Source organism: Ochotona princeps, chromosome 13 (assembly GCF_030435755.1).
Source record: "Ochotona princeps isolate mOchPri1 chromosome 13, mOchPri1.hap1, whole genome shotgun sequence".
NCBI classification, from domain to species: Eukaryota; Metazoa; Chordata; class Mammalia; order Lagomorpha; family Ochotonidae; genus Ochotona; species Ochotona princeps.
Window position 1 is genome coordinate 35,520,411 of NC_080844.1, and position 24,971 is coordinate 35,545,381.

The following is a 24,971-nucleotide window of genomic DNA, read 5'->3' on the forward strand; positions in this document are numbered from 1 at the left end:
TTGGCAGTGAGTTAAAGAGCCCCTGCTCAGATTGAGTTACTCTATAGCTCATTTTGTCTGAGAATTTCATGTTTAGCTCCATGTTTTAAAAAGTGTAAAATGTAGCACTAAAGCCAAATATGTTGGAATTTGTATTGTAACCCCAGTTTTTTGGTAACTTCAAATGCAAGCTGTTCTGACGATCACACCTTTGTTAGGGAAGAGCCACAAGATTTAAAACAGCAGCTTCATTATCACAATAGCTCTGAAAGCTCAGAGGCTGTTTATTGAGCCAGTTATCACCCAAGGGTAGATTGTCCATTTTGTCAAATATTAGTGTAACAGTCTTCTAGATCTTTGCTCCAATAGATTAGATATGATGATTTATTTATTAACTGAAATTTACAAAACCTAGAAAGGAAGGCCTTTAAACAATTGCTTCCTCCTTTTTGGCAGCTTGAGACATGACAACATCTGCTACAATACGAGGACAGTTGGTCCTGGGTTTCCAGGGGTTTCCTGGGGGTTTCTGTGAGTCCTGCATCTGGACATCTAGCCAACTGCACATTGAAAATATTGGTTAAAGCTGTGTCTGGAGTGAATATGTATACACTTTCTTTCCCTTGTCATTGTTCCTTCATAAATACAATATGATTTAAACCATATATGAGGATGTGTGTGGGTTATATACATATATTACATTTTTATATGGGTACCTCAGGATTCCAGCTTGGGATACCTTCAGTGGTCTTGGATCAAATTCTTTGCGAGTCCTGAGGGACAGCCAGAAAATGATGGTGAATCTGCTAACTACAGACAGGGTTTTGCAGTGACCTGGAGCAAAACAGTTGGGACAGTTCCACTAGCTTTCACATTTTTACAGCATGGTTTTTAAGTGTGTACCCTATTGCATTTTAATGATTTAATGTTTACCTGAATAGTAGGTGTTTGCCCTTGGGGCTAGTGTCGTGGTGCAATGGTGTAGTGAATTAAGCTGCCATTTGCAGTGCCAGCTTCCCATATGGTTGTTGATTCAAGTCCCGGCTGCTGTAATTTCAGTTCAGCTCCTCCCTGCTAATGTGCTTGGGAAAGCAGTAGAAGATGGCCCAAGTGGTTGGGCCCCTGCATCCACATTTGAGTCTTGGATGAAGCTGCTGGCTTCTGGCTCCTAGTTCCAACCTGGTCCAGCTCTGGCCATTGTAGCTATTTGAGGACTGAAAACAGTAGATGGAAAATACCTTTCTCTGTGTCTCTCCCCACTCTCTCTGTAACTCTGTGTTTCAAACAAATAAACCTTAAAAAAAATGTTTACTATTATTAACTTTTGAAGTTTAAGGCATATAATTTCTTTAAGATTTTTTTGTTTTTATTGAAAAGTCTGATTTACTGAGAGAAGGAGAGGCAGAGAAAAAGATCCTCCATCCACTGGTTCACTCTCCAAGTGGCCATGATGGCTAGAACTGAGCCGACTCAAAACCAGGAGCTTCTTCTGGTTCTCCCATGGAGGGGCAGGGTCCCAAGACTTTGGGCCATCCTCTACTGCTTTCCCAGGCCACATGCAGGGAGCTGGATGGGAAGTGGAGCTGCCGGAATTAGAACCAGCGCCCATATGGGATCCTGGCGCATGTAAGGCGAGGACTTTATCTGCTAGGCCACCGTGCCGGGCCCACCAACATATATATTTTTACTACTCAAAAGTGTAGAACACAGATCAGTCCCATTAGTAATACTGGAGAGCTTGTTACAATGCAATTTCAGCTCCTATCCCAGAACCAGTCAGGTAGCATCTACTTTTTAACAAGGTCTCCAGCTGCTTTGTTTGCTCATTGAAGTTAGAGAACCTCTGATCATCTCCCTGCCTCATCCCTCAAAACCATCCCCCAACATCCTGTTAATAATTTAGAGATGACTGCCAGCAGTGGACTACTAGCTGTATTAACAGTGAGCCAGGCCCTGAAAACAAACACAGGGCAGGTCATTCATTGCAAAGAGGAAGGGAGGGGGAAGAAAATCCATGCCTGTAAGACTGGCATTTACTTCTCTAAATGGATCTGTGTTCACTGGTTATTCTTTGATTCTTTGGATTGTTCTTTGTTGTGACACAGAATGTGAAAAGAATACTGACATTTATGGTCTGCGAAAAATTATCCATGACCTCATAACTTCCCAATGGAACTTATCAGGCTCACATGGAGACTTTCCTTGTAACAAATACTCTCAAATAAAATAGCATGCACCCTTATTATTTTCACAGTGCACACACTGCTATCTCAATGCAGTCATGCCTTAATTATGTTTTTAATATGAAGTTGTTGCATTTGGTGTGGTGACACTGACAGATCATTGGGCTGAAGAGCGGTGTTCAGTTTACCCAGCTCTGTGCCTGGACTACTGCTTTGCCTCTGTTAATTTGTTTTTTCTCATGATTGTCAAGATGTAATGAGAATGCTGGTCTTTGATTATCTTTGAGTTATGTGTGGTGGTGTTTGCACAACATTATTTGTATTGCCATATAGGGAATAAGGGAAATAAATTACTCCTTCTATGTTTGAAACATTAATTGTGAGCCAATTTAAAAAAAAAAATTAGAGTGGTTTGAAACATAGGTTTGCCTTAAAATGTGGTTGAATTTTAAATAATTAAATAGGCAAAAGAAACAAATTGATAAAAGAAGATGTTAGGAGTACACCATGGTACAATTTGTTTCATTTAAAAGTGACTATCTTTTTGTTCCCCAGCCATTACACGTGTAGGAATTTATCCTTCAGGTCCATGTGTCCATAAAATGCCCTTATCTACATCTTTGTAGAAGTATAAAGAGTGGTAATTACCTCGATATGTGATATCAAGTGACTGGTATGGTTGAGTTTTTAAAGAAGCTTTTCTATATTTTCCTGCTGTGGATCTATTAATAGAAGTGTCTCAGCAACCCTGACATTGGAATGCCTCAGAGACATGAGGGAGAGATTTATTCTCCGTTCTTTATGTCTTTTTAATACATGTAATTTTTAGAAAAATATGTATGTGATTATTTTTAAATGAACAAGATAATTAGCCCTTTCACTGAGAAGATACAACCCATTTGCGCTCACAATTATGTTCATGTGACCACCCTCACCCACCCCCACCCGCTCTTAAAACATGTTTCTCCTTGAAGCTTGTACAAAGTTAAGATGCCCAAGTCATTTCAGATTCAAGTAAAAATCTGTTGGCATGGCTTGAGCACATAACAATTAAAACAAAATTTTTGTTTTATTTCTTTATTTGCAAGGCTGATAGAGAAAGACCAAGAAAGCTGTCGTCTGCTTCTTCATTCCCTAAATACCTGTAGTGGCTGGGGCTGGCCCAGGGTCAGGCTGGAAGTGGGACGTTCATACAGGTCCACCAGCTGAGCGGCAGAAACTTGGCTACCTGAGCCGTGTTCCACCTGCCATATGGTTCCAGTGCTTGGGTTTCTGCCAGCTGTACTGAAGACATGAGTGAAGCTCCTGGGTCCTGACTTGGCTGAAGCCATTTCAGGAGTGAACCACCCGTAAAAGACCTCTCTGTCTTTCCCTCTGTATACTGCTTAAGATTTATTTATTTTCATTACAAAGTCGGATATACAGAGAGGAGGGAAGACAGAGAGGAAGATCTTCCGTCCGATGATTCACTCCCCAAGTGAGCCGCAACAGCCGGTGCTGCGTCGATCCGAAGCCAGAAACCAGGAACCTCTTCCAGGTCTCCCACAAGGGTGCAGGGTCCCAAAGCTTTGGTCGTCCTCGACTGCTTTCCCAGGCCACAAGCAGGGAGCTGGATGGGAAGTGGAGCTGGATGGGATTAGAACTGGCGCTCATATGGGATCCTGGGGCGTTCAAGGCGAGGATTTTAGCTGCTAGGCCACGGCGCCGCTCCCCCCTCCCCCCGTATACTTCTAATTTTCAAATCAATGTCTTTAAAAAAAAAAAGTAAAAAGGAAAGGAAAAATTTAACTGATGTGAAGGTAAGGATATGGGTATGTGTATGGTATTTTAATTTGTTCAAAAAAGATTGATTTTACTTACCCAAAAGGCAGAGTGGCTCATTCCCCAAATGCCCACAACAGCCAGGTCTAGGCCAGACTGAAGCTAGGAGCCCCGTATGTGGGTGGCAAGAACTCAAGGATTTGATCTGTCATCTGCTGCCTGGAAGAAGAGCAGCTGGGACTTGAACCAGTACTCCAAGCAGTAGCTCAACCCAGCATATCACAGCACTCACCCTAAGATTTGTGTTTGTGTTCATGAGGAATGTTCCTTTGTTTCCTTTTCTTGCAGTATCTTTTTTAAGTTTTGTAGATTAATGACAGTCTAATAAAATGAATTGTCATTTCCTCTATTATTTTAATTTTATTTTAAGACTTACTTTTATAAGAAAGGTACAATTACAGAGAGAGGCCAGAGGAGAGATCTTGCTTCACTCCCCAAAGCCAGGAGCTTCATCCAGTGCTTCTTTGTGGATACCGAGACCCAAGCACTTTAACTCTCCTGTGCTGCTTTCCCAGGAACATTAGCAGGGAGTTGGAAAGAAGTGGAGCAGCCAGGTCTTGCATCAGCACTCATGTGGGATGCCGATACTGCAGCTTTACACGCTATACCAGAGTGTCATTCTTCTCTCCTGTTTTCTCAAAGAACTTATCTATCTTTTATAATACCTTTAAATGTTTGATATGTTTCATCTAACTGCTGGTTCACTCCCCAAATAGCTGCAGTGGCCAAGGCTACACCAGTCTGAAGCCAGGAGCCAGAATTGTCCTTCAGGTCTCCCACTTGGGACAGGGCCTCTTTGCACCATCTTCCACTGCTTTCTCAGGTGTAGGGAGCTAAATGGACTCCCACAGTATCACAGATACTCAGACATTAAATGGGAAATATGAACTTTGTTCCCATAGATGAAAAAATTTACGTCAAAATGGACATTTCACTAATAGGCCAATTTACTAAAATGAGCATAAGAAAAAGAATATTTATGAATAAACTAATTTTGTTAAAGAAAATTATTCATAATTTAAGTTAGTTTTGAATGTGGGCAACAGAGCAAGAACTGCAAACACTGGCTCTCCCCACATGCCTGAAATGGCCAGGGCTGAACTCTAGGGCAGCAGATGGATGCTGGGACTCAGTTTGGATCTCACAGTGTGAGGCGGCATCCCAGTTATTTGAGTCATCATCACTGCTTCTCCTGGTCTGCATCAGCAGGCAGCTGGAATCAGGAGGGGAAGCTGGGAGCCGATCTTAGGTACTCCAGTTTGGAACATTTCTACCACTACTACTGTTTTCTAATACAGTTCCATAGGCTATGAGATTCCCTCTCCCTAGATCCCCTTCTCACTTATTTCCACTGTTATTACAATAGTGTACTCCCTCAAAAACAATCATAAGTCCACCATTCTGCTATTTAAGTGTATCCTGATATTGTAGGTATGGACAGTGGCAGACAGTCCAGCAAGCTATTGTCAAGATATATTTAATAGTTCCATTGGGAGCCTATTTTTGATTTGGAAGTAGAGATGCACGCTGCTTTGTATCTTTACATCTTGATGTGACAGTCTCGATTGTAATGTTCCTCTAGATGACTATATGCATGTTTACCTATATACCTATTGGTCTTGTATTTTGCAGGAAGGTTGCCTTCTATCAGAGAGAGCATATGATATTTGTCGTTTTGGGATTGGTTTATTCCACTAAGCATAATGGGCTCTAGTTAGAACCATTTTGTTGCAAATGGTAGAATTTCACTTTTTTTAATGGCTGAGTAGTATTCCATGTGGTAGATGTGCCATAGTTTCTTTATCCATTCATCTTTCAACAGGCATCTGGGTTATTTCCTTATTTTCACTATTGTAGTTTGTGTTGCTGTAAATATAGTAGCATAGGTCGTTTTCTCATATGCAGATTTCAGCATGGTTATCTTAATCAGTATCTTAACTGCTAAACCTACCTAATCCACAATTTAAAACCACCCTACAAATGATTCCAGGACTAGATGACTTTACCAGTGAATTCATTAAGAGATTTAAGATAAATATGGCTCCAAATTTAAGTGTCTTAACTGCATTAGTTAGAAAATATTTGTTAATTTATTTTAAGATGCCAGAGAAGTTGTTATCAAGGACATTGCAAGAAAGGAATGTTAAAAGAGCTGTCGGTGCGAAGCAGAATGGCAGAGTGGGCTATGAAATTGCAGCAGACCCAGCTCAGTCCTGGCTGCACCCCTCCTGACAGGGAGCACCTTAGGCAAGTAGCAGCTTAACCCCTCTGAAGTTTGATTTCCTGCTCTATAAAATGGGCTTGATGATGCCCACCTCGATGGGAGATCATAAAGTGCCTGATACTTCAAGTTTTATAAACATAAAAGCTATGATTGCTACCATTAAAAAAAAAAAGAGCTGTCAGTATCTCATATTAAATTCCATTAAAAAGAAAAGTCGCCATTACTGGGGTGCAATTAATATATAATATTTGGCCTCCTCAACTTTGTATGAATGTGTATGTTCATAGAATTGTCACAACAATTAAGTAACCAGATACCTGTGATGTTCTGCCTTGTCAGGTGCATTAGCTGGAAGCTAAATCAGAAGTGAAGTATTGGAGTTCAAACAATCTCTGATATGGGCTGCAAGCATCCAAGTGGCTGCTTAACCCATTGTACAATAATGCCACAGGCACAAGAGGTGAAAGTTCTAAATGGGTGAACTTTTAAAGTACAGGTTTTCTCCATAACCATGTGTTGTCCTAGTGTTTGCTTTTTATATGCTAAGAATAAATTTTACAAAATGATGATCAAGTACCAAGGATAAGAAATATCAGTTATTATCAACAAATGTTTACTAGCACACGTCTAAGTGCATGTGGGTCTTTATTATGAAAATAATCAAGATACCCCAAGCAAGTACCCTTACTTTAAGTGCTCTTCCAGTGTGTTACACCTTGACCTGAATAACATACAGGTTTCTACTGATCTCACACAAGTAATGAGCTTCCTTCTTCCTGTTGTAAAGCCTTTGTAGCTTAGTGAGGACTTAAAATTCTAGGAAATAGAGCTTAAAAATCTTGTCTTGAGGGGGAAAGCCTGTCACATCTGGTGTTTGTCTTATTGCCCTCTCTGTAGTGTGCAGTGGTGAGGGAGGAGGGGAGTTTGTGTTTTGGGTGGTTCCCACCCAGCCTGAAGTAATGAGTTAGCATTGGGAAACAGTCTCAATCAAGCATTCAAAGCTCTGCCACAAAAAGCCACCTAGAGATGGGTCTTCTACTGCAGGGAACCAACCCTGAAAGAAGGTCAGAGCTTTTGACATTCAGACAGCAATTATGCGAGCAATCCTCTTCTCCTATTGCTTATGAATACAGTAATTGAAAGGGTCAGAGGTAGTGAGAAAATGAGGGAAACAAAAGCAAAAGGTCAAGGGTATGGAAATTCTGTATGCCAGATGGTTTGTGTGCCCTCAGGGCAATGGAGAATTAAGTGTGGTAATGGAATTATACTTCTTTTATTGGTTCTGTGAGGGCAAGCACTTGGAATACCAGTTGTATCCTGCTTGGCATCCTTAGGGTGTTGAGTAAATAGTATTAGTAACTTAGTGAATAGCCTGTAGTTCTGCACTGCCAGGTACATCGTTGAAGGCAGAGCATTCTCGTGGCTGATGTGGCTGATGGAGCTGCTGATGAGACTGAGAAAGACAAAAGTGCAACTTTTCTATCTTGTCAATAACCATCTACCCAAGTCTTATTTGCATTCTCCAACATTTGGATCTAATTAAATTCAATGTTGCCTGTGTCTCCTCTACACAATTAGTGCAGGTTTTGTCTAGGCCAGATGAATAATGAAAAAATAGATCTTTGGTTCATTGTGCCTAGGCAGGGTTGTAGGCACCATGTCTGGATTTAAATGGTTCTCTTGGGAGTAACCACAGAAGCCAGCTGCCTTTTTCTGTAGCTGCTTTTGTTGGCCTTTCCTGTAAGGCGCTGTGGTGCCCATTCTTTAAGCACTGTCACCTTGCTTGCTTCCAAGTCAAATGAGTTACAACACAGAATTTTTACCAACAGCACCATTTGCATGTTCAAGATCTTAGTCCCAGAAGTTTCGTATTTACTTTGTTTTTCCTGATACCTTTTTTTTTTTTTTTTTTTTAAGATTTTATTATTATTGGAAAGCCGGATATACAGAGAGGAGGAGAGACAGAGAGGAAGATCTTCCATCCGATGTTTCACTCCCCAAGTGAGCTGCAACGGGCCGGTACGCGCCAATCCGATGCCGGGACTAGGAACTTCTTCCAGGTCTCCCACGCGGGTGCAGGGTCCCAAAGCTTTGGGCCGTCCTCAACTGCTTTCCCAGGCCTCAAGCAGGGAGCTGGATGGGAAGCGGAGCTGCCGGGATTAGAACCGGCGCCCATATGGGATCCCGGGGCTTTCAAGGCGAGGACTTTAGCCACTAGGCCACGCCGCCGGGCCCTTCCTGATACCTTTAAGATAGAATTTCTGTTGACATCCATGTCAGTTTTCTTATCCCTCAGAGAGTAATGATCTCAAAGTTTGGTCCTGCTTCAGCCAAGGTTTTTGCAGCACTCAGGCTGTGGCACATTTGAAGAGGTACTTTGTGATACATTTTTTTTTTAAATAAAAGGAATCTCTAAATTTGAATGTGTTAATTTTTAAATTAAATTTTCTTAGTTCTAGGATAGGATTTATATTGCTAATGTTTGACATGCTTGCTGAAGAGAATAGTTTGCAAATACTGAACCGACTTTTAGGCAACCATGCGTTTCATTACCAGCTGTGTTGAATCAGACTTTGATCCCTGTTAAGATGATACTTATCTGTGATCCCACTGGCAGGAGTAGCTGAAGAGAGACTTTTAGATGAAATCTTGAAAGCTAGGTTCCTATCCAGACAAAGGGACACATAATTGTTACATTGTCCTCCCCTCTAACCATATTCGTAGGTTTCTGCTCACTCCTGCTTCCACCCCAAGAAGAACAAATGAGGTTCTTTTGTTAAATGCAGTGTGCAGGATTAAATTTGTTTCCTTCTAGTAGAATCACTTTTCTGATTAATCAGCACACTTATAAGTGGCACACCTGCCTAATTAGAACAAGTTGTAGACTTGAGGATATGAAGTGAGCATTTCAGTTAACTTCACACAACTGGTAACTGCTCTGGCGGATTCTTACAGAGCCTTTCCATTTATTTCTATGCTCTCTTGTGGCTTAGATTTATTTATTCATATATTTTAACTTCTGAATCTGCCTTTAAACATGGGAATTTCACAGTGTGTGGTCATTTGTAGTTTTAGAATCTGAATTTTTTTTTTTAAAGATTTATTTATTTTATTGGAAATGCAGATGTACAAAGAGGAGGAGAGACAGAGAGGAAGATCTTCCATCCAATGATTCACTCCCCAAGTGGCCGCAACGGCTGGTGCTGTGCTGATCCAAAGGAGCCAAGAACTTCTTTCCAGGTCTCCCAAGTGGGTTCAGGGTCCCAAGGCTTTGGGCCGTCCTCTACTGCTTTCCTAGGCCACAAGCAGGGAGCTGGATGGGAAGTGGAGCTGGATGGAATTAGAACCACCAGCCATATGGGATCCTGGCGCATTCAAGGCGAGGACCTTAACCACTACGCTATTGTGCCGGGCCTTAGTTTCTGAATTATTTTTAAAGGAAGAAAAAAATGGCATTTTATAGGTATAATGTTTTTATTTGAATATATGTGTTTTGGTAGTTTTTATTTTTGTGCTGAGACACTTGAAATACAGAGAACCCTCATCCTCATGACAAGGAGGTTAAATTGCAGCAGTCACATTCAGGATCTCCGTACATTAACAATAATAAATCCTTCTGCTCGGAGTAGTACAAAAACTCATTCCACAGAGCCAGTGGGGATGATATAGTGCACACTTGCAGAATCAATTACCCACAGAGATGTATAATGAACAGGGGAGGTGATAAAACAAAAATCTGTATAGTGAGAAAAAATATGGTAAAATTGTTGCTTGTATTAAGACTTACGGTAAATGCCCCTCCAAACATTTTCTGGAAAAAGATTAGTTAGTGTCTCATGTCTGAAATTATGATGGACTCGTAAGAACAGCCTCATAATAAAAAGAGTCCATGAATGTAGAGAAAATGGCTCCAGGTACATCTTAAACAGTTGTGTGTTCTGTCCCCGGAGGACCTGAAGTGGACCCGGGGCTGCTAGGAGGCAGTTGCTGGGCGTTGAACCTCCTGCTGGGGAGCGGCTGCACTGCCCGCAGGTATTGCTGCTGCCCTCAGGAGCAAGGAAGCACTCAGGGAAAGAAGGCGATTCGGACCCTCACAGGAGCCTTCCCCACTGTTGGAGTGGGAGTGTTGCTGACTGTATTGAACGGGTTGCTCTGAAAGAAAAATCCTTAGTGTCCGAGCAAGGAATGTCTCCCAATCAGCAGTACTCCTCCTTTTTTTTTTTTAAGGCAACTATCAGTTGAGGTTATGAGTTAAATGGCAAGAAACGATAAGTGCCAAATAGTGTGCCCAAGTGGAAAAAGAGAAGGAATGTTGTATGTTACTCTTGAAACAACCAGACTGATTCTGAGCCTCTGTTGTCGCAGAGCTGTCAGTTGGGAAGTGTGTGGACAGTGATGCATTACCAGTAATAAAGGCCTGAAGTTCCAGGAAGTCCAGTCTGTGCTCTGGTTATAGTTCTGTCAGTCATTGCAGCATATTTATGGTACACAACCTCTTTGCTTGTTGTCTTTCTGTTTGTATTTCTTTTTTTTAAAGATTTATTTATTTTTATTGGAAAGGCAGATATACAGAGAGGAGGAAAGACAGAGAGGAAGATCTTCCGTCCGATGATTCACTCCCTAAGCAGCCGCAATAGCTGGAGCTGAGTTGATTTGAAGCCAGGAGCCAGGAGCCTCTTCCAGGTCTCCCATGCAGGTGCGGGGTCCCAAAGCTTTGGGCCGTCCTCGACTGCTTTCCCAGGCCAGAAGCAGGGAGCTAGATGGGAAGCAGGGCTGCTGGGATTAGAACCGGCAACGTATATGGGATCCTGGCACGTGTAAGGTGAGGACTTTACACACTAGGCTACTGTGCCAGGCCCTCTATTTGTTTTTTTGTTTTTTTGAAGATTTTTTTTTTATTATTGGAAAGGTGGAAATACAGAACGATCTTCCCTACAAAACAATCTTCCCTCCACTGGTTCACTCTTCAAATGGCCACAACAGCCAGAGCTGAGTCGATCTAAAGTCAGGAGCCCGGAGCCCCTTCTGGGTCTCTCACATGGGTGCAGGGTCCCAAGGCTTTGGGCCATCCTCTACTGCTTTTCTAGGCCTCAAGCAGGGAGCTGTATGGGAAGTGAACAGCTGGGATACGAACCAGTGCCCTTATGGAATCCCAGCAGATGCCAGGCAAGGATTTAGCTACTAGGCTACTATGTCAGACCCTATTTTTCTTTCTTAAAAGGAAATAAGAGGTAGAGGTGGGAGAATGCCACCCCAGCTAGGTACTGGCAACTAGTCATGCCCAAATCTGTTTTATGTACAACACATACAATTACTGAATGAGCCGTTACGATTAGTGTTTGTGGCGAGATAATTTTTTTTGCCAGCTGGTTGAGTCTTTTCCTGTCTTGTCAGATAATGCCCAGGGATATATATAACAAACACAAATGTAATTGATTGTCTTGTATCATAATAAAGCAAGCCTTCAGATGAGACGGTAATGAAATCTAATCCGCCTTGCTTGGTTGGTTACTTAACATGTCATATTTGTGGTCATTAAGAAATAAGAAAAAAGGATAATTGTCCATTGGGGGGAGGGGTCTTGTTGAACTGAAGGGACTGTTTTCCATCCTCAGAGCAGTTTGCCCATTTGTCTATTCAACGAATGTACGTTGACACTGTGGCTGTAGCAGTGAACAGAGCCTCTGCCCTCGTGATGGAGCTTATGGTTTAGTAAGGGAAACATAGACAAATGATAAATGATGTAACAGATACTGATGTATATGAAAACAGGCAGAGCAAGGAGTGGAGATTAACAGTGCTGCTGGGGGGCTGCATTTCAGGGAGATTGGTCCTATTTAACCAGCCTCTCTGTAAGACAGTGTCAGAATCACTGCCAGCGAAATGAAAGACAAACCATGCGGGAAGCAAAAGCGAATGGGCTGCAGTCAGCAGGTTAGGATACCTCTTAATAGCTGTGTGACCATGGGGAGATATTTAACTTACCTATAAAATTAAGGCAAAAGAAACTGCCAGCGCTTTTCTCACAGGATTTGCACTGGGAACAAGTAAAACAGCAAGAAGTAAAGCATTACCTGAATTTCAGATTTCGGCACAATATGATGATGGGTTGCAGGCTAAAGGAATATAGATCTGTGTAACAGCCCCTCCACACAACTTGTTTTTTAAATATGAGCCAAAGTGTAGACATTCTCTAGTGATGAGCTGATGACACTTGGGGGTTATGGGTTTATGTTTATCTTTGTTAGCTTCATGGTAGTGTCTATTAAACATTTTATATTTGTTGCTTTTCCTCCTTTAATTTTTTTTCCATTTTCCATTTTGGGCCTCTTGGCTCTCCATTCAGACATTTTTCTAGCCTATTGCTCTACTCTTTGTTAATTCTTTTAAATGTTTATTCATTTTTGTTTACTTAAGAGGTGGAGAAAGATCTTCCATCTGTGGGTTCACTCTGTGAATGTCTGTAATAGCTCAGCTTGGGCCAAGCAGAAGCCAGCAGTCAAGAACTGTATCCACATCACCACGACAGGGAGTCATTCCTTGAGTCATCACCTGCTCTCTCCCAGGGTGCGCTCTAACAGCAAGCTAGGTTAGAAGTAGACTAGAACCAGGCCCTTGGATGTAGGATTCAGGTATTCCAAGCAGCTGCTTAACCCCCTATATCATAATGCTCTCCCCAAGTTGATTCTTGAATTCCCTAGGATTATTATTTATGACATGAGCTCAGAGAATCAGTGTTTCACAGAATAGCTCTCAGCTTGAAAATGATTCATTTGTGTTGATGTTTATTAAGGACTAGAAGTTGTTTGGTCTCTTTGTTTTTGTAGCCAAAAAGAATTTTGTATTAATTGTAAGAATATTTGAAAAGAACTTCATAGTTTTACAAATACTTTCCATACTCATTTTACATTTGAGCTTTAGGGACCTTAAACCCGGGCAGTATAGACACAGATGAGGAGGTGTGAGGCTTGGAGAGTAGAGAGTCAGTCCCGATCTTCCCATAATGCAAATGTGTATGAATGTGTGAGTGACAAGTGCTAAATTGGTTTGTTGTTAACACCTAGAAACACTAAATTTAAAAAATAGTTTAATGATTTAAATGAAGTTGGAGATAAGGCAGATTGACTCATAACGGATTGTGGAAAGAAGGTATTAGGTTGATCACTGTAAGCAGAAACCATAGAAATATCCTATAAAACTCCTCTTTTAGGGCCCGGCAGTGTGGCCTAGCGGCTAAAGTCCTCACCTTGAACGCCCCGGGATCCCATATGGGCGCCGGTTCTAATCACATCCAGCTCCACTTCCCATCCAGCTCCCTGCTTGTGGCCTGGGAAAGCAGTTGAGGACGGCCCAATGCATTGGGACCCTGCACCCGCGTGGGAGACCTGGAGGAGGTTCCTGGCTCCTGGCATCGGATTGGCATAGCACCGGCCCGTTGTGGCTCACTTGGGGAGTGAATCATCAGATGGAAGATCTTCCTCTCTGTCTCTCCTCCTCTCTCTGTATATCTGACTTTGTAATAAATATAAATATTTTAAAAAAAAAAACTCCTCTTTTAATCATTAGCCGAAAGAGGATGCCAACCTGGCCCTGATAGAGTGCATAGAGCTACTGTTTGGTTTTTGTTAGTCTGGTTTGGGATAATAAGATTTAAGAGATTTCTTTGAAGACAGAAACAAAACAAACTTTTAAAGATTTATTTTTTATCTTTATTTATTTTGGTTAGGCAGATTTACAGAGAGAAGGAAAGACAGAGACAAAAACCTTGCGTCCATTGGTTCACTCCCCAGGTGGCTCCAACAGCTGGACCTGAGCTGATCCAAAGCCAGGAGCCAGGAGCTTCTTCCAGTTCTTCCACACAGGTTTAGGATCCCAAGACTTTGGGTCATCCTCTACTGCTTTCCCCGGCCACAAGCAGGAAGGTGGATGGGAAGTAGAGCACCCGCAATACAAACCAATGCCGGGCCTGACAATAAAACTTAAAAAATGTATTATTGGCAGCCTGGCATGATTGCCTAGTGGCTAAAGTCCTTGCCTTGCATGCTCCAGGATCCCATATGGTCACTGGTTCTAATCCCTGCATCCCTGTTTCCCATCCAGCTCCCTGCTTGTGGCCTGGTATGGCAGACAAGGATGGCCCCAAAGCCTTGGGACCCTGTACCTGCATGGTACACATGGAAGAGCTCCAGGCTCCTGGGTTCAGTTTGACTCAGCTCCAGCTGTTGCAGCCACGTAGGGAGTGAATCATCAGACAGAAGATCTTCTCTGTCTCTCCTCTCTGTATGTCTGACTTTCCAATAAAGATAAAATAAATAGTTTTTAAAAATGTATTATTGGGTTGGGCATGTTCGCAACTTGTATCACAGTTCCTAGACTCAAATCCTGGCTTGATTGCCATTTCCAGCGGGGAAGGTGAGCTGGTACTCTGTTGAGTTCTCACCATCCTGATGAGGCCTGTCGGGTTTCTGCTTGATCTTTTCTGATTACGTGGGCCTCATTCACCTAAAAAATAATGCATACCACACATGCTGTGGGACTCCACTCATCTGAGTGCCTGCACCAGTCAAGCACCAGAGAATAGGATGAAGAACAGACATTGCCTAGGACTGGGGGAATGGTAAATGGGATCCAAACCGGTTCTTCAAGGATCAATAGTGTGTAATTCCGTTGCTGAGTTACAGTATTTTGAGGTGTTTTTTTAGTTTCTTATACTATTTGAACGATGACTGAGAAGGTTCTACACACTGTGAATGACTAAAAGACCTTTTAAATCTTTCTTAATTTGTTGGTTCACCTTTCTTGCGTTCCCTCACTGTTTCTCCCTTCTAATTTATTTGTTGAAATGGAGCCAATTATCTTCTAGAATTTTGGTAAAGACATTTCCCTGGTCTACAGATGACTTCGGTCCTCTGTATTTCAAGTGAGTCAGTAATTGGATTGAGACACTGGGTTTTATGAATGCTTACTTTTCTAAGAATGAGTTTGATTCAAGATGCCTTTTGAGAGTGCAGAGGTGGGTACTATGTTTTGTTCAGTTTTTCTGTTTTGAAAAGCTATAAAGAAGCAATGCAAAAAAAGTACTATAATAAACACCCACAACCACTTATTAACATTGTATCATATTTGCTTCCTCTTTCCTTCTGTACAGACTCTCACACACAGACACACATAGGTTCCAGGGATTGTCACACTTTACATCTAAATATTTCAGCAGATAATGTCATGATCCCTCAAGAAATTTCTATGTGTTTAATTGATTTATGGTCTAATATTTAATTCATAGTTCCATAATTACCCTAATAACATGTTTTATAGATAGGAGTATTTTTTAAAAATTGTGCCAAGATTTCATGACACTTTATTTGCCTGGATTGCTTCCTTCCTTTTACATGGCATGCACATTTTAAATAGATTTGTTTATACAATAATCTGTCTTTCTTCTGTCCATTCTATCCATGAAAAGCAGAGTGACAGGAAAGGAAGGAGAGAAGAGGGGAAGAAGAGAGAGAGGTCCATTTGCTCCCTAAAAAGCCACGGTAGTTGGGGCTTGCCTGGGCTGAAGCAGGTGCCGCAGCTCCATCGTGGTCTTCCACATGATTGTCAGGGGCCCAAGCACTTGGTCGATTTTCATTGCCTTGCTAGGTGCTTTTGCAGTAAGCTGGATCAGAACCAGAACAGCCAGGATTCAAACCAGCATTCTGACATGGCATGTAGGCATGGAAAGTGATCATGGCGGCCCCAACACTGACTTGTTTTGAGAGTCAAAACAAGTTGTTTTACAAAATGTCCTCAGTTTGGTTTTCCCTGATTCCTTCTTGTGATTATTAACCATAGACCAGTAAGCATCCAGGAATAAAGTGTAGAACAGGGAGTCCTTTGGGAGAAGCACACAGTGATAATCTGTCCTGTATTGATTGGTTAAGGAAGTGTCTACCAGGTTTCTGCATTGAAAAGGTACCTTTTCCCCATTATAGTGATTCATTTGTGTAATGTTAATTATCGCCTTTTTAGCAGTTTGGAAAGCATTGCCAAGAGATTATGAACACATTAGTAAGCAGTTATTGTCACTGATGAAAATGTGTTTTAAGCACTTGTTTTCCTGAGAGAAGAATAGAATGAAGATAGCAAAGCTGAGAGATGAGCTCTAGTGTAAACAGACTTTGTGTATGTTAGCTCTTCACTTGATCCTGTGTAACTTAAGAGTAGTTAGTTACCTTCGGAGCAGACGCGTCCCACATTAGAATCCCTTGGTTGTAGTCCCAGCTCTGGCTCCTGTCTCCAGTCTCTGGAAGACAGTGGTGATTCATAGCTCTAGTAGTTGTGTTTGTGCCACTGTGAGGGAGACCTGGGTTGAATCCCCAGCTCCTGGCCCAGTTGATTACCTCCTTAGATACTCAGTTATGGAGACAATGCAAGAAAACTCCATGAGAAAAGAGGAGGAAGTGCTTCTAGAGCTGAGCTTGCTGGGTATTTTCATCTTTGGAGTTTTCTAAAATGATTCATGCTTAGAATTGGTTATAAAATAAAGCATGTTGATATGAAAAATCTGATCAACAGGTCAGGTGCCTCTTTGAGATTTCAAAGAAAAGATTTAGACATTTGGAGATTTGGGGTTCTATTTTCAAACACCTTACTTAAATTTTATTTGTGTGTGGTGGACTTGTGTAGATTCAATTGTCATTTATTCAGACCTCTTTCTGACTATAATCCACTTTACTTTATTACAAGGGATTATTTTTCTTAAAACAGTTTATATGTAGTCTGATGGAAAGTTAGTGAATTGCAATATTTCTGTGACCCATTTACATACATTACTGTAAAAGTTTCATTTCATACAAGTGACAATTTTTTAAAGTTAATTAGACTTGGCTACACTGAGGTTAGCAAAAAGTGCTTTGAGTTATCAATAATTCAGGAGGCCAGACATTTCTGTATAATGCTATGGTTTTATAGAGTATTGTGAGATAGTTATCCTTAAAATAAATGGGTGAGAGCATACATCAGTGTGGTAGGGTTCACTTGAATGCAGCGTGAGGTGATAGCATCTATGCTTTCTATTATTGGGCAGAGTGTGGGACCATCAGTCTTTCTGGCCATGAACTACTAGCAACCTTTGTCCTTTGTGTCACCTTTAGTTAAAAACAAAAAATGAGCATGAATGCTGGCTGATATCCATGTCTCTCTTACAGCTCCAAATTCATCTGGAAAAGAAAAATGGGATTACAGATCTGGATATGTTTCATTGCATGAGTGATATGTGACATTTTGTAAATTATTTATCACTGCAAGGGATGGCAGCAATGGTTTAAGCATTGTTATATCAAATGAAAGCAGGAATCCCATTAGTACAAGGACTGGGTTTTAGCTGGAATCTATCAAGGGAATGTTGTCACTTTAAAACCAGACTGTTCTTTTAATTGCTATTTAAAGGAACAAAAGTGTTCCCAAGGTACTGCAGTTGAACAGTTGCATGTAATAACTGCGGATCCATAATTATGCAGGGCTGATTATCTGGCATTTAAAAACTGTGGCTGGAGTCAGTGACCAATTTGTTGTAGCTTGTCTTTTGGTTTTCCTAGTGTGGAATGTTTTATGCTCTGCTTTTTTAACTAGGACCACAAAATACATGCATAGCTACCTCAGGAAGTAAAACCTGTGTGTATTTAAAAGACAAATTAAGCTGAAAATAAGTGAATGCTCACCCTTTTAGATGAAATTAAGTCACATTACATAATTTTGCAAATGTTTGGTTAAAAGATGAATTTTTTTTATTTTGATGAGGTATTGCAGGGAACTGAGACGTTTGTTGGAGTAATTTGCAATAGTATATTGAAAATTTAAATATTAGTGTATTTAAAAATTTGATTAGCAAATATTTCGAGTGCCTGTTATGTGCTACTCAGAGTCTTAAAACATTTGGTATGCAGTGGCTGAACAAGCAGTGGATTCTATGCTGATACATATTTAGAGAATTAGGCCTAGCAAAAGCGTTTTTTAATTTTATAAACATTTGTAAGTATGTCATCTCATCTTGCTCTGAAATTTTAATTCATAAGATTCAAATATAAAGACATTAGAGTAACATGTGTGAAGGCTTAGAAGATGCAATACAATTTTACTTTTCATTCAGTTTTGGCTGTTTAAAATAATGTGACCAGATCTGTAGGTACAGTCAATCACATAGATGGGAATACTGGCCTTACCATTCCTAGTAAATAGCAGTGGAGACACTGAAATGTATGTAGATTTATACATCGATAAAAGCGATTTCTATGACAGTTACAGGGTTTGGGGGAGGATGGTTTCGTTTGTAGTGTGGGAATTTATAAAAGGTGGATGTTTTATCTCCTTTGTGTAGGATGGTGTAGTTCATCTTTGGCAGCTTTGGTACAAACGGGCCCTGGTAATAGTCTTTTATCTTTTCTGATAGATAATCCTATAGAGTTGTGGTTCATTTATTCTATTTCTTTTATGTTACTTAAGAGCATACTGGTATTTCGTGTCAAATATTTAATAAAGTAACCAGCATTACATAGAGTTTAGTTAAATAATTACCTTCACTGGATGGTATTCATAGACTATAATATTAATAGATGAATCAATTTATTAGGAGCATATAGATTATGGGAAGAATTGGGATTGCAAATGAATCCTTAATATTCATAATATAAAATATATAATATATAAAGGTCTTGGATTTCATTGATTTATTAAAACTTCTGAGTTTTATATTAAATAATATCAAAGTGCGAGGACATAATACTCCACTGATTATTAGTCAGCCAATATTGTCATAATTTTAAGAGATTTTTCATTAGCAGAAAATGGTATTTGAATATCTAGTTTAGTAGGTTTTCTTGGCTAATGAAACATGTAAGAACTTTCCCATTTTAATGTTTCATTTTTCATTTTGAAATGACAGTTAACAAAGTTCTTTTTTTGTTTTCATTTTGTCACAGCCCCGTGCCGATCCCATTCCAATATGTAGCTTCTGTTTGGGCACTAAAGAATCAAATCGTGAAAAGAAACCAGAAGAACTCCTATCCTGTGCAGATTGTGGCAGTAGCGGTAAGTAGTGGTTTTTGTGGGTGCAGTGGACAACGACTTCCTGTTATAGCAGTCATAGCTTCAAGTTGTGCTTGTGTCTATCAAAACCTCATGGATTTTGCTGTTTAAAGTAATTATTTGGTAATAGTTTATGTGTTAAATGTAAAAGAAGCAGAGGAAAGACTACATTCGCACTGACATACGGATATTGTGTTATGTATCACTGTGTTAATGTTTATAATTAAACCTTGATATAATATTGACATTGGTAGTTCAGTGTGGAGAACTACATTGTTGGCAAAGTCACTGAAGAGAACTCAATTTCAAACTAAATACAATAGGAGTCGCTTTGGTTTTCTCTGAAACTTGAAGTCAGATCTTTGAGCTGTCTTCTGCAGTGTTTAAGGTCATGACACCTACTGGTGAAATACAGTATTACAGCCCAGCTCTTCATTGCTTGGAATGGTAGGTAGTCCAGTTTTCTGGATATCACAGTGATGAAATCAAGAAGCCATGAGGCATGGAAGAAATTCCCCTTGCATGGAATAACAGCGGGAAAGGGTGGTTCTGTGCAGAAGTTACATTGAGACCAGAGGTTTGCTGGGAAAACCATTGGCAAATTGTAGTATCCAAATGCTGTCAAAGTTGATGTCACTTGTGGGTAAATGTCACCTGTCCCTTTTTCTTACCATAAAATTTGAATTCTATAATTCAGTTTTATGGTGGAAACTGAAAGGCAGGTTGTGCTTACATTTAAAAAAATTGTTGGTCTCCCTTTCTGGTAAGCATGGAATAATTGCTCAGGTGAAAACACGCAGACACACACACATGCACACATGCACTGACAGGTTGGGAAGTTGTTATCAGATTTTTAAAAATTAATCAGGTTTTGGGCCCAGCGGCGTGGCCTAGCGGCTAAAGTCCTTGCCTTGAAAGCCCCGGGATCCCATATGGGCTCCGGTTCTAATCCCAGCAGCTCCACTTCCCATCCAGCTCCCTGCTTGTGGCCTGGGAAAGCAGGAGAGGATGGCCCAAGGCTTTGGGACCCTGCACCCGCGTGAGAGACCTAGAGGAGTTTCCTGGTTCCTGGCTTCGGATTGGCATAGCACCGGCCGTTGCGGCTCACTTGGGGAGTGAATCATCGGATGGAAGATCTTCCTCTCTGTCTCTCCTCCTCTCTGTATATCCAGCTTTCCAATAATAAAATCTTTAAAAAAAAATAATCAGGTTTTGTTAAACTTTTTTTCTCCCAGCCTAATAAAGCTTTTCCCCCTAAAGGTTATTTGGAAGTTGATATCTGAGTATGAGTACTTATCCATATGTGTTTGTAATTATCTTAACATACAACAAACGTGCAAAACACTGTGGTGTGTTCTTATGGAACCAGTTGTGTGGAGTGATGAATGAGAGGGAATTTGAGAGCCAATCCTAATTCAGTTCCATTGTGCTAGGTTACTTCCATAGCCATTCTAAGCCTCAGTTTCCTATTTAGGGAATTGGGTTTTATGGGACTTAGGTGAGAGAACACACACACGCACACACACACACACACACACACACACACACACACACACACACACACACACAAGCCCAGTACAGAGTCCATAAGTATGACAGGTGTACTGTAAATGCCAACCATTGTTGTGATTTGGCATGTGTGGTGTTGTCCTTGATTGCTACGAGTAATTTAAAAATCTTATCACCACATGTGACAGCAGATTGATGTTGGATTGGGGAAATGTTTCACACTGAGGAATGTCAGTGTTGTATAACTCTTACTCCTCGTGTGAAGGCTCCACTCCATAGCCCCCTTGTGATTCAGCAGCTTTCAGGACTTTGCCAGGAGGAGAGAAAGAGACTTTGAAATCAGACTTTTCAAATGCCACCTGAAAAATGCATTCTGACATTCTTTTTGATGGGCTCCACAGATTTCATTAAAGTTCTTTTACCTGGCCACGGTATCATGGATAGTGACAAAAGGGCATGGAAACATTATCTGTATGTTCAGTTTAATAAATTTCAGCCCTGCCATTTCCTTATTTTATGCTGCTGAGGTAGTGCCTCCCTCATCAGTTCTGACTCTACAGTTACCTTTCTGGTTTTCTCAGGAGGCTCCTTCTTAATGAATTACTCTTTTGTGTAACTACTACCTGATAAGTTTAGTAGTGTTCTTGTGTCTACAGTTTACTTTGTGGTTTTTAAGGTGCTACTTTAAAAATACCCTTCACTGTTTTATTTCTTGAAGATGTGTTTATCTGAGTACCTTGACAAATTCAAGATACTTAGATATGGAAAGAAATGTTCCCCTCATATACTCTTTACCTCTGGTGCTACCCTTAATTGAGTTGATAAGAAATTCAAGATCATTATTGTCTAGTTCTTAACTTCGAGACTTCCTTCACTGGGGATAAAGACTTGATTTCTCAGCAGGCACATCTTAGATTTTCTGATGTAATCAATCTCCCCTGGTCTTTCCTGAGTTGAAGACCTGCCAGAGGGGAGGTTTCATCTCCTTTACCCCTTGAAGTCACTGGAAATTTCCTTCCCCTGAGATTGCTTACTCAGTACTTTTTCAGGGTCAGCTTAGTGGTACAAAAACTGTTACTTTCGCTCTCTCTCTTTTTAAAAAATATCCTGTTGTTTTCTCCTTTAAACAGTGGAGTCTAGATGGAAAATACTGTCTAGAGGGTACTGTTGCTGGAATCATTTTGTGAGCCATTCTTCCTCTCAGGTGGAAAGGGCCAGAGGTGCTAGAGTTAAGGTATGTAGGGGTTAGGCAGAAATTCAAGCTCTGAACACACCTATTCCCCTGGCAACACCCCCAGATCTCCTCTGATGTTGGTAGTTAAGCAGGATCAGACCAGGATAGTACTTGGAAGGGAGAGATTCAAACCCTGGGGTCATCATGGCCCTTTGAGATAGAAGGTGCGCAGCAATGCTTCACAGTCTGATCTAGCTTATATGTGCTTCTACCAGCTTGGCTGTTGCTACTGCAGCAAAAAAGACAAAAAACCAAACTGTTTGACCAAAAGAAAAAAAAAAGCCCAAAAACCAAAAACCAGCCACCAAAATATTCATTCATCCATTTGAAAGGCAGAGTGACAGAGAAATCTTCAGTCCATGTTTCACTCTAAATGGCTACATCAGTCGGACTTGGCCAAGCTACGGATCCAGTAGCTTAGAACTCGTCTAGGTCTCCTATGTGGGTGGCAGGGACCAGTGTACTTGGGCCAATTTCGGAGGCTTGCCCAGGCACATTAGCTGAAAACCGAGTGTAAAGTGGAGCAGCTAAGGCTTCTATAGGATGCAGGTGTTGTTAGGTGGCAGCTTAAACTTCCATGCAGGCCCCAAAACTATGGTTCCTTAGAGAAATGATTTGTAGATATTTATTTCATCTATTTGATCAGATTGAATGTACTTTTTCTGGTTGCAGTTCTTCCAGTTGATGGGTGAAAATAAGATGTAGTTTGCTCTAGAGAGCTTGGGGATCCTTGTAGTGCCAATGCCTGGTTGTGGCGCATTGGTATAATAGGGAGACAGAAGTGTAACCTAGCAGCCTGCTTCAACAATGCCCTCTGTCTGCGGTGGGATCCTTCTCAGAGTGCAGGCCAGAAGCTCATGTGGAAATTAGAGAAGTTTGAACCCTTGGTTAACCTTGTAGACATGGCTGCTTTCTCACACCCAGAAGATTCTGTCAGTCTTGAATTGACACTGTGTACAGTGATCAAAGGAATCACTAACACAAGATGTTTATGTGGAGGAAAAATACTCTTCCCTGTGTAAAAGCAGAAGGAAATTCAGATGACAACTCATACGGAGGAGCACCATTCTGAAATGTGTTTCCCATATGTGCCCGGCGCTTTTTAGTCTTCTCCATCTCAAGTACCATTTGTGTCATGTCACACGTAGACTCAGCTTAGATTTCATAGACATGAGTAATAAATGTGTGCTTACATCATAGAGTAAAGCCAATTAGAAAAAAAGTTTTTTAAAGGCTCAATGCTGCAAATGAACAGTTTCTTTAATATTTTATGCTCAAGTTTTTTTTTTCAAGAAAACTGTTGAAGCATGCATGTATGTATGTAGTAAAAATGTGAGAAGTGAAGCTCACAGTATAGGGAGGCCCACGCGTGGTGTACTGAGCCCAGCATTGCAGTTCTGCAGCTTGTACCCACAGAGCGGTAGTGCAGACCCAACGAAATAGTGATTTGAAGATGATTACTAGCTGTAAAATGAGAGACAAACTTAAAGGATTATGATAATAACCATTAGTGCGGATGTGGAAATCCTTGGGTAGTCCTCAGGTCTGTGGAAATGTTGAGACGAGGAAGTGATTTTACTTGACTTTCATGGATCAGCCTACTTTGGAATTAACACTGTTTTACACTCTCTTTGCCTCATTAAGACCAAATTATCTTTAATTAGCTTCACATAAGTATTAGATATTACACCAAATGAAATTTTGTGTCTGCTGCTCAGATTGCTGGGTGGTTAAATTTTACTTACAGATGAGTTGTGTGCATGTGTGTTTTCAAATTAGCAAATCTAAGATAAGTGTACAGTTCAAAATTACAGCATCATTCTAAGTGGAAGCTCATTGAAATGGGAGACGGAAGGAAGACTGCCAGGGCACAGCTGGTAAAGTGAGAAAATCCTTTGTACAGTGTGGGAGCAGGAATAGTGGCACAGAATATCACTCTGCCCTTGAGAGCTTTAAAGTCCTCCTTGGGTGCGTCAGTGTTCATTGTGGACAAAACTTTGGTGGCTTCTGTTCTTAGAGGGACCTGATAGTTGGAGTGTGTAGATACAGGATATATGAGAAAGATTTGTATCTCTCTCTCTCTCTCTCTCTCTCTTTTCCTTTTTTTTTTTTTTTTTTTTTTTAAGATTTGTCTTATTTTCATTACAAAGTCAGATATACTGAGAGGAGGAGAGATAGAGAGGAAGTGGAGCTGCCGGGATTAGAACCAGCGGCCATATGGGATCAAGGCGAGGACCTTAGCCACTAGGCCACACTGCCGAGCCCTCTCTTTTCCTTTTAAACTTAGAAATCTCTGAGTTAATAATATGAGTTCCCAAATGCTCCTTATCATTTATCTCCTATTAACATTCTCATATTAGAGTATTTGGCAGATTAATGATTTACACCCAACTTACTCTATTTTTTTCTCTCCCACTCTTCCAGCCTCTAGTAATCAACCTTTTGTGTTCAGATTGAGGGGTTTTTACTAGTTTTAGTGTTAGATCCATATACATACAAAGCAGAACCTGTGATATTAGCCTTTCCATGTCAAGTTAATTTTATTCAACAGTGAAGACCTCCAGTTCCACCTGTTTCATGCAAATGGCAGGATTTTGTTTTGTTTTGTTTTTTAATCTGAGTAGTATTCCACAGTGTGTATGCAACACGTTGTCTCTGTCCATTCATGTGACAATACCTTGATTGAGTCTATATTTTGGCTATTGTGAAAAATGCAGTTATAAACATGGTGGAGCGTGTATCTCTTTCGTACAAGTTCAAGCCTTTTGAGTAGAAATCTAGTAGTGGGATTGCTGAATCCTATGGCATGTCTATTTCTAGTTTGTAGGAAATCCTTATAGTACTTTCCTTAGAGACTACACAAAGTTACACTCCCATCATAGTGTATAAGAGTTCTCCTTTCCTTGCATTCTCACCCGCGTTTGCTGCTCCCTCATTTGGGTAGTTGCCGGTCCCA

The 24,971-nt window shown here is 40.7% G+C and overlaps 1 protein-coding gene across 4 annotated transcripts in view; it reads left to right on the forward strand.

Moving 5' to 3' along the window:
- The window catches only part of KAT6B (lysine acetyltransferase 6B), a 173,247-nt gene that overhangs the window by 81,377 nt on the left and 66,899 nt on the right, over nucleotides 1-24,971 (forward strand). For all 4 annotated transcript variants that reach the window (XM_004583506.3, XM_058671618.1, XM_058671619.1 and 1 more), the window contains one exon: nucleotides 19,167-19,275. In XM_004583506.3, the coding sequence (XP_004583563.2) occupies nucleotides 19,167-19,275 (109 nt within the window). The remainder of the gene's footprint in view (nucleotides 1-19,166; nucleotides 19,276-24,971) is intronic.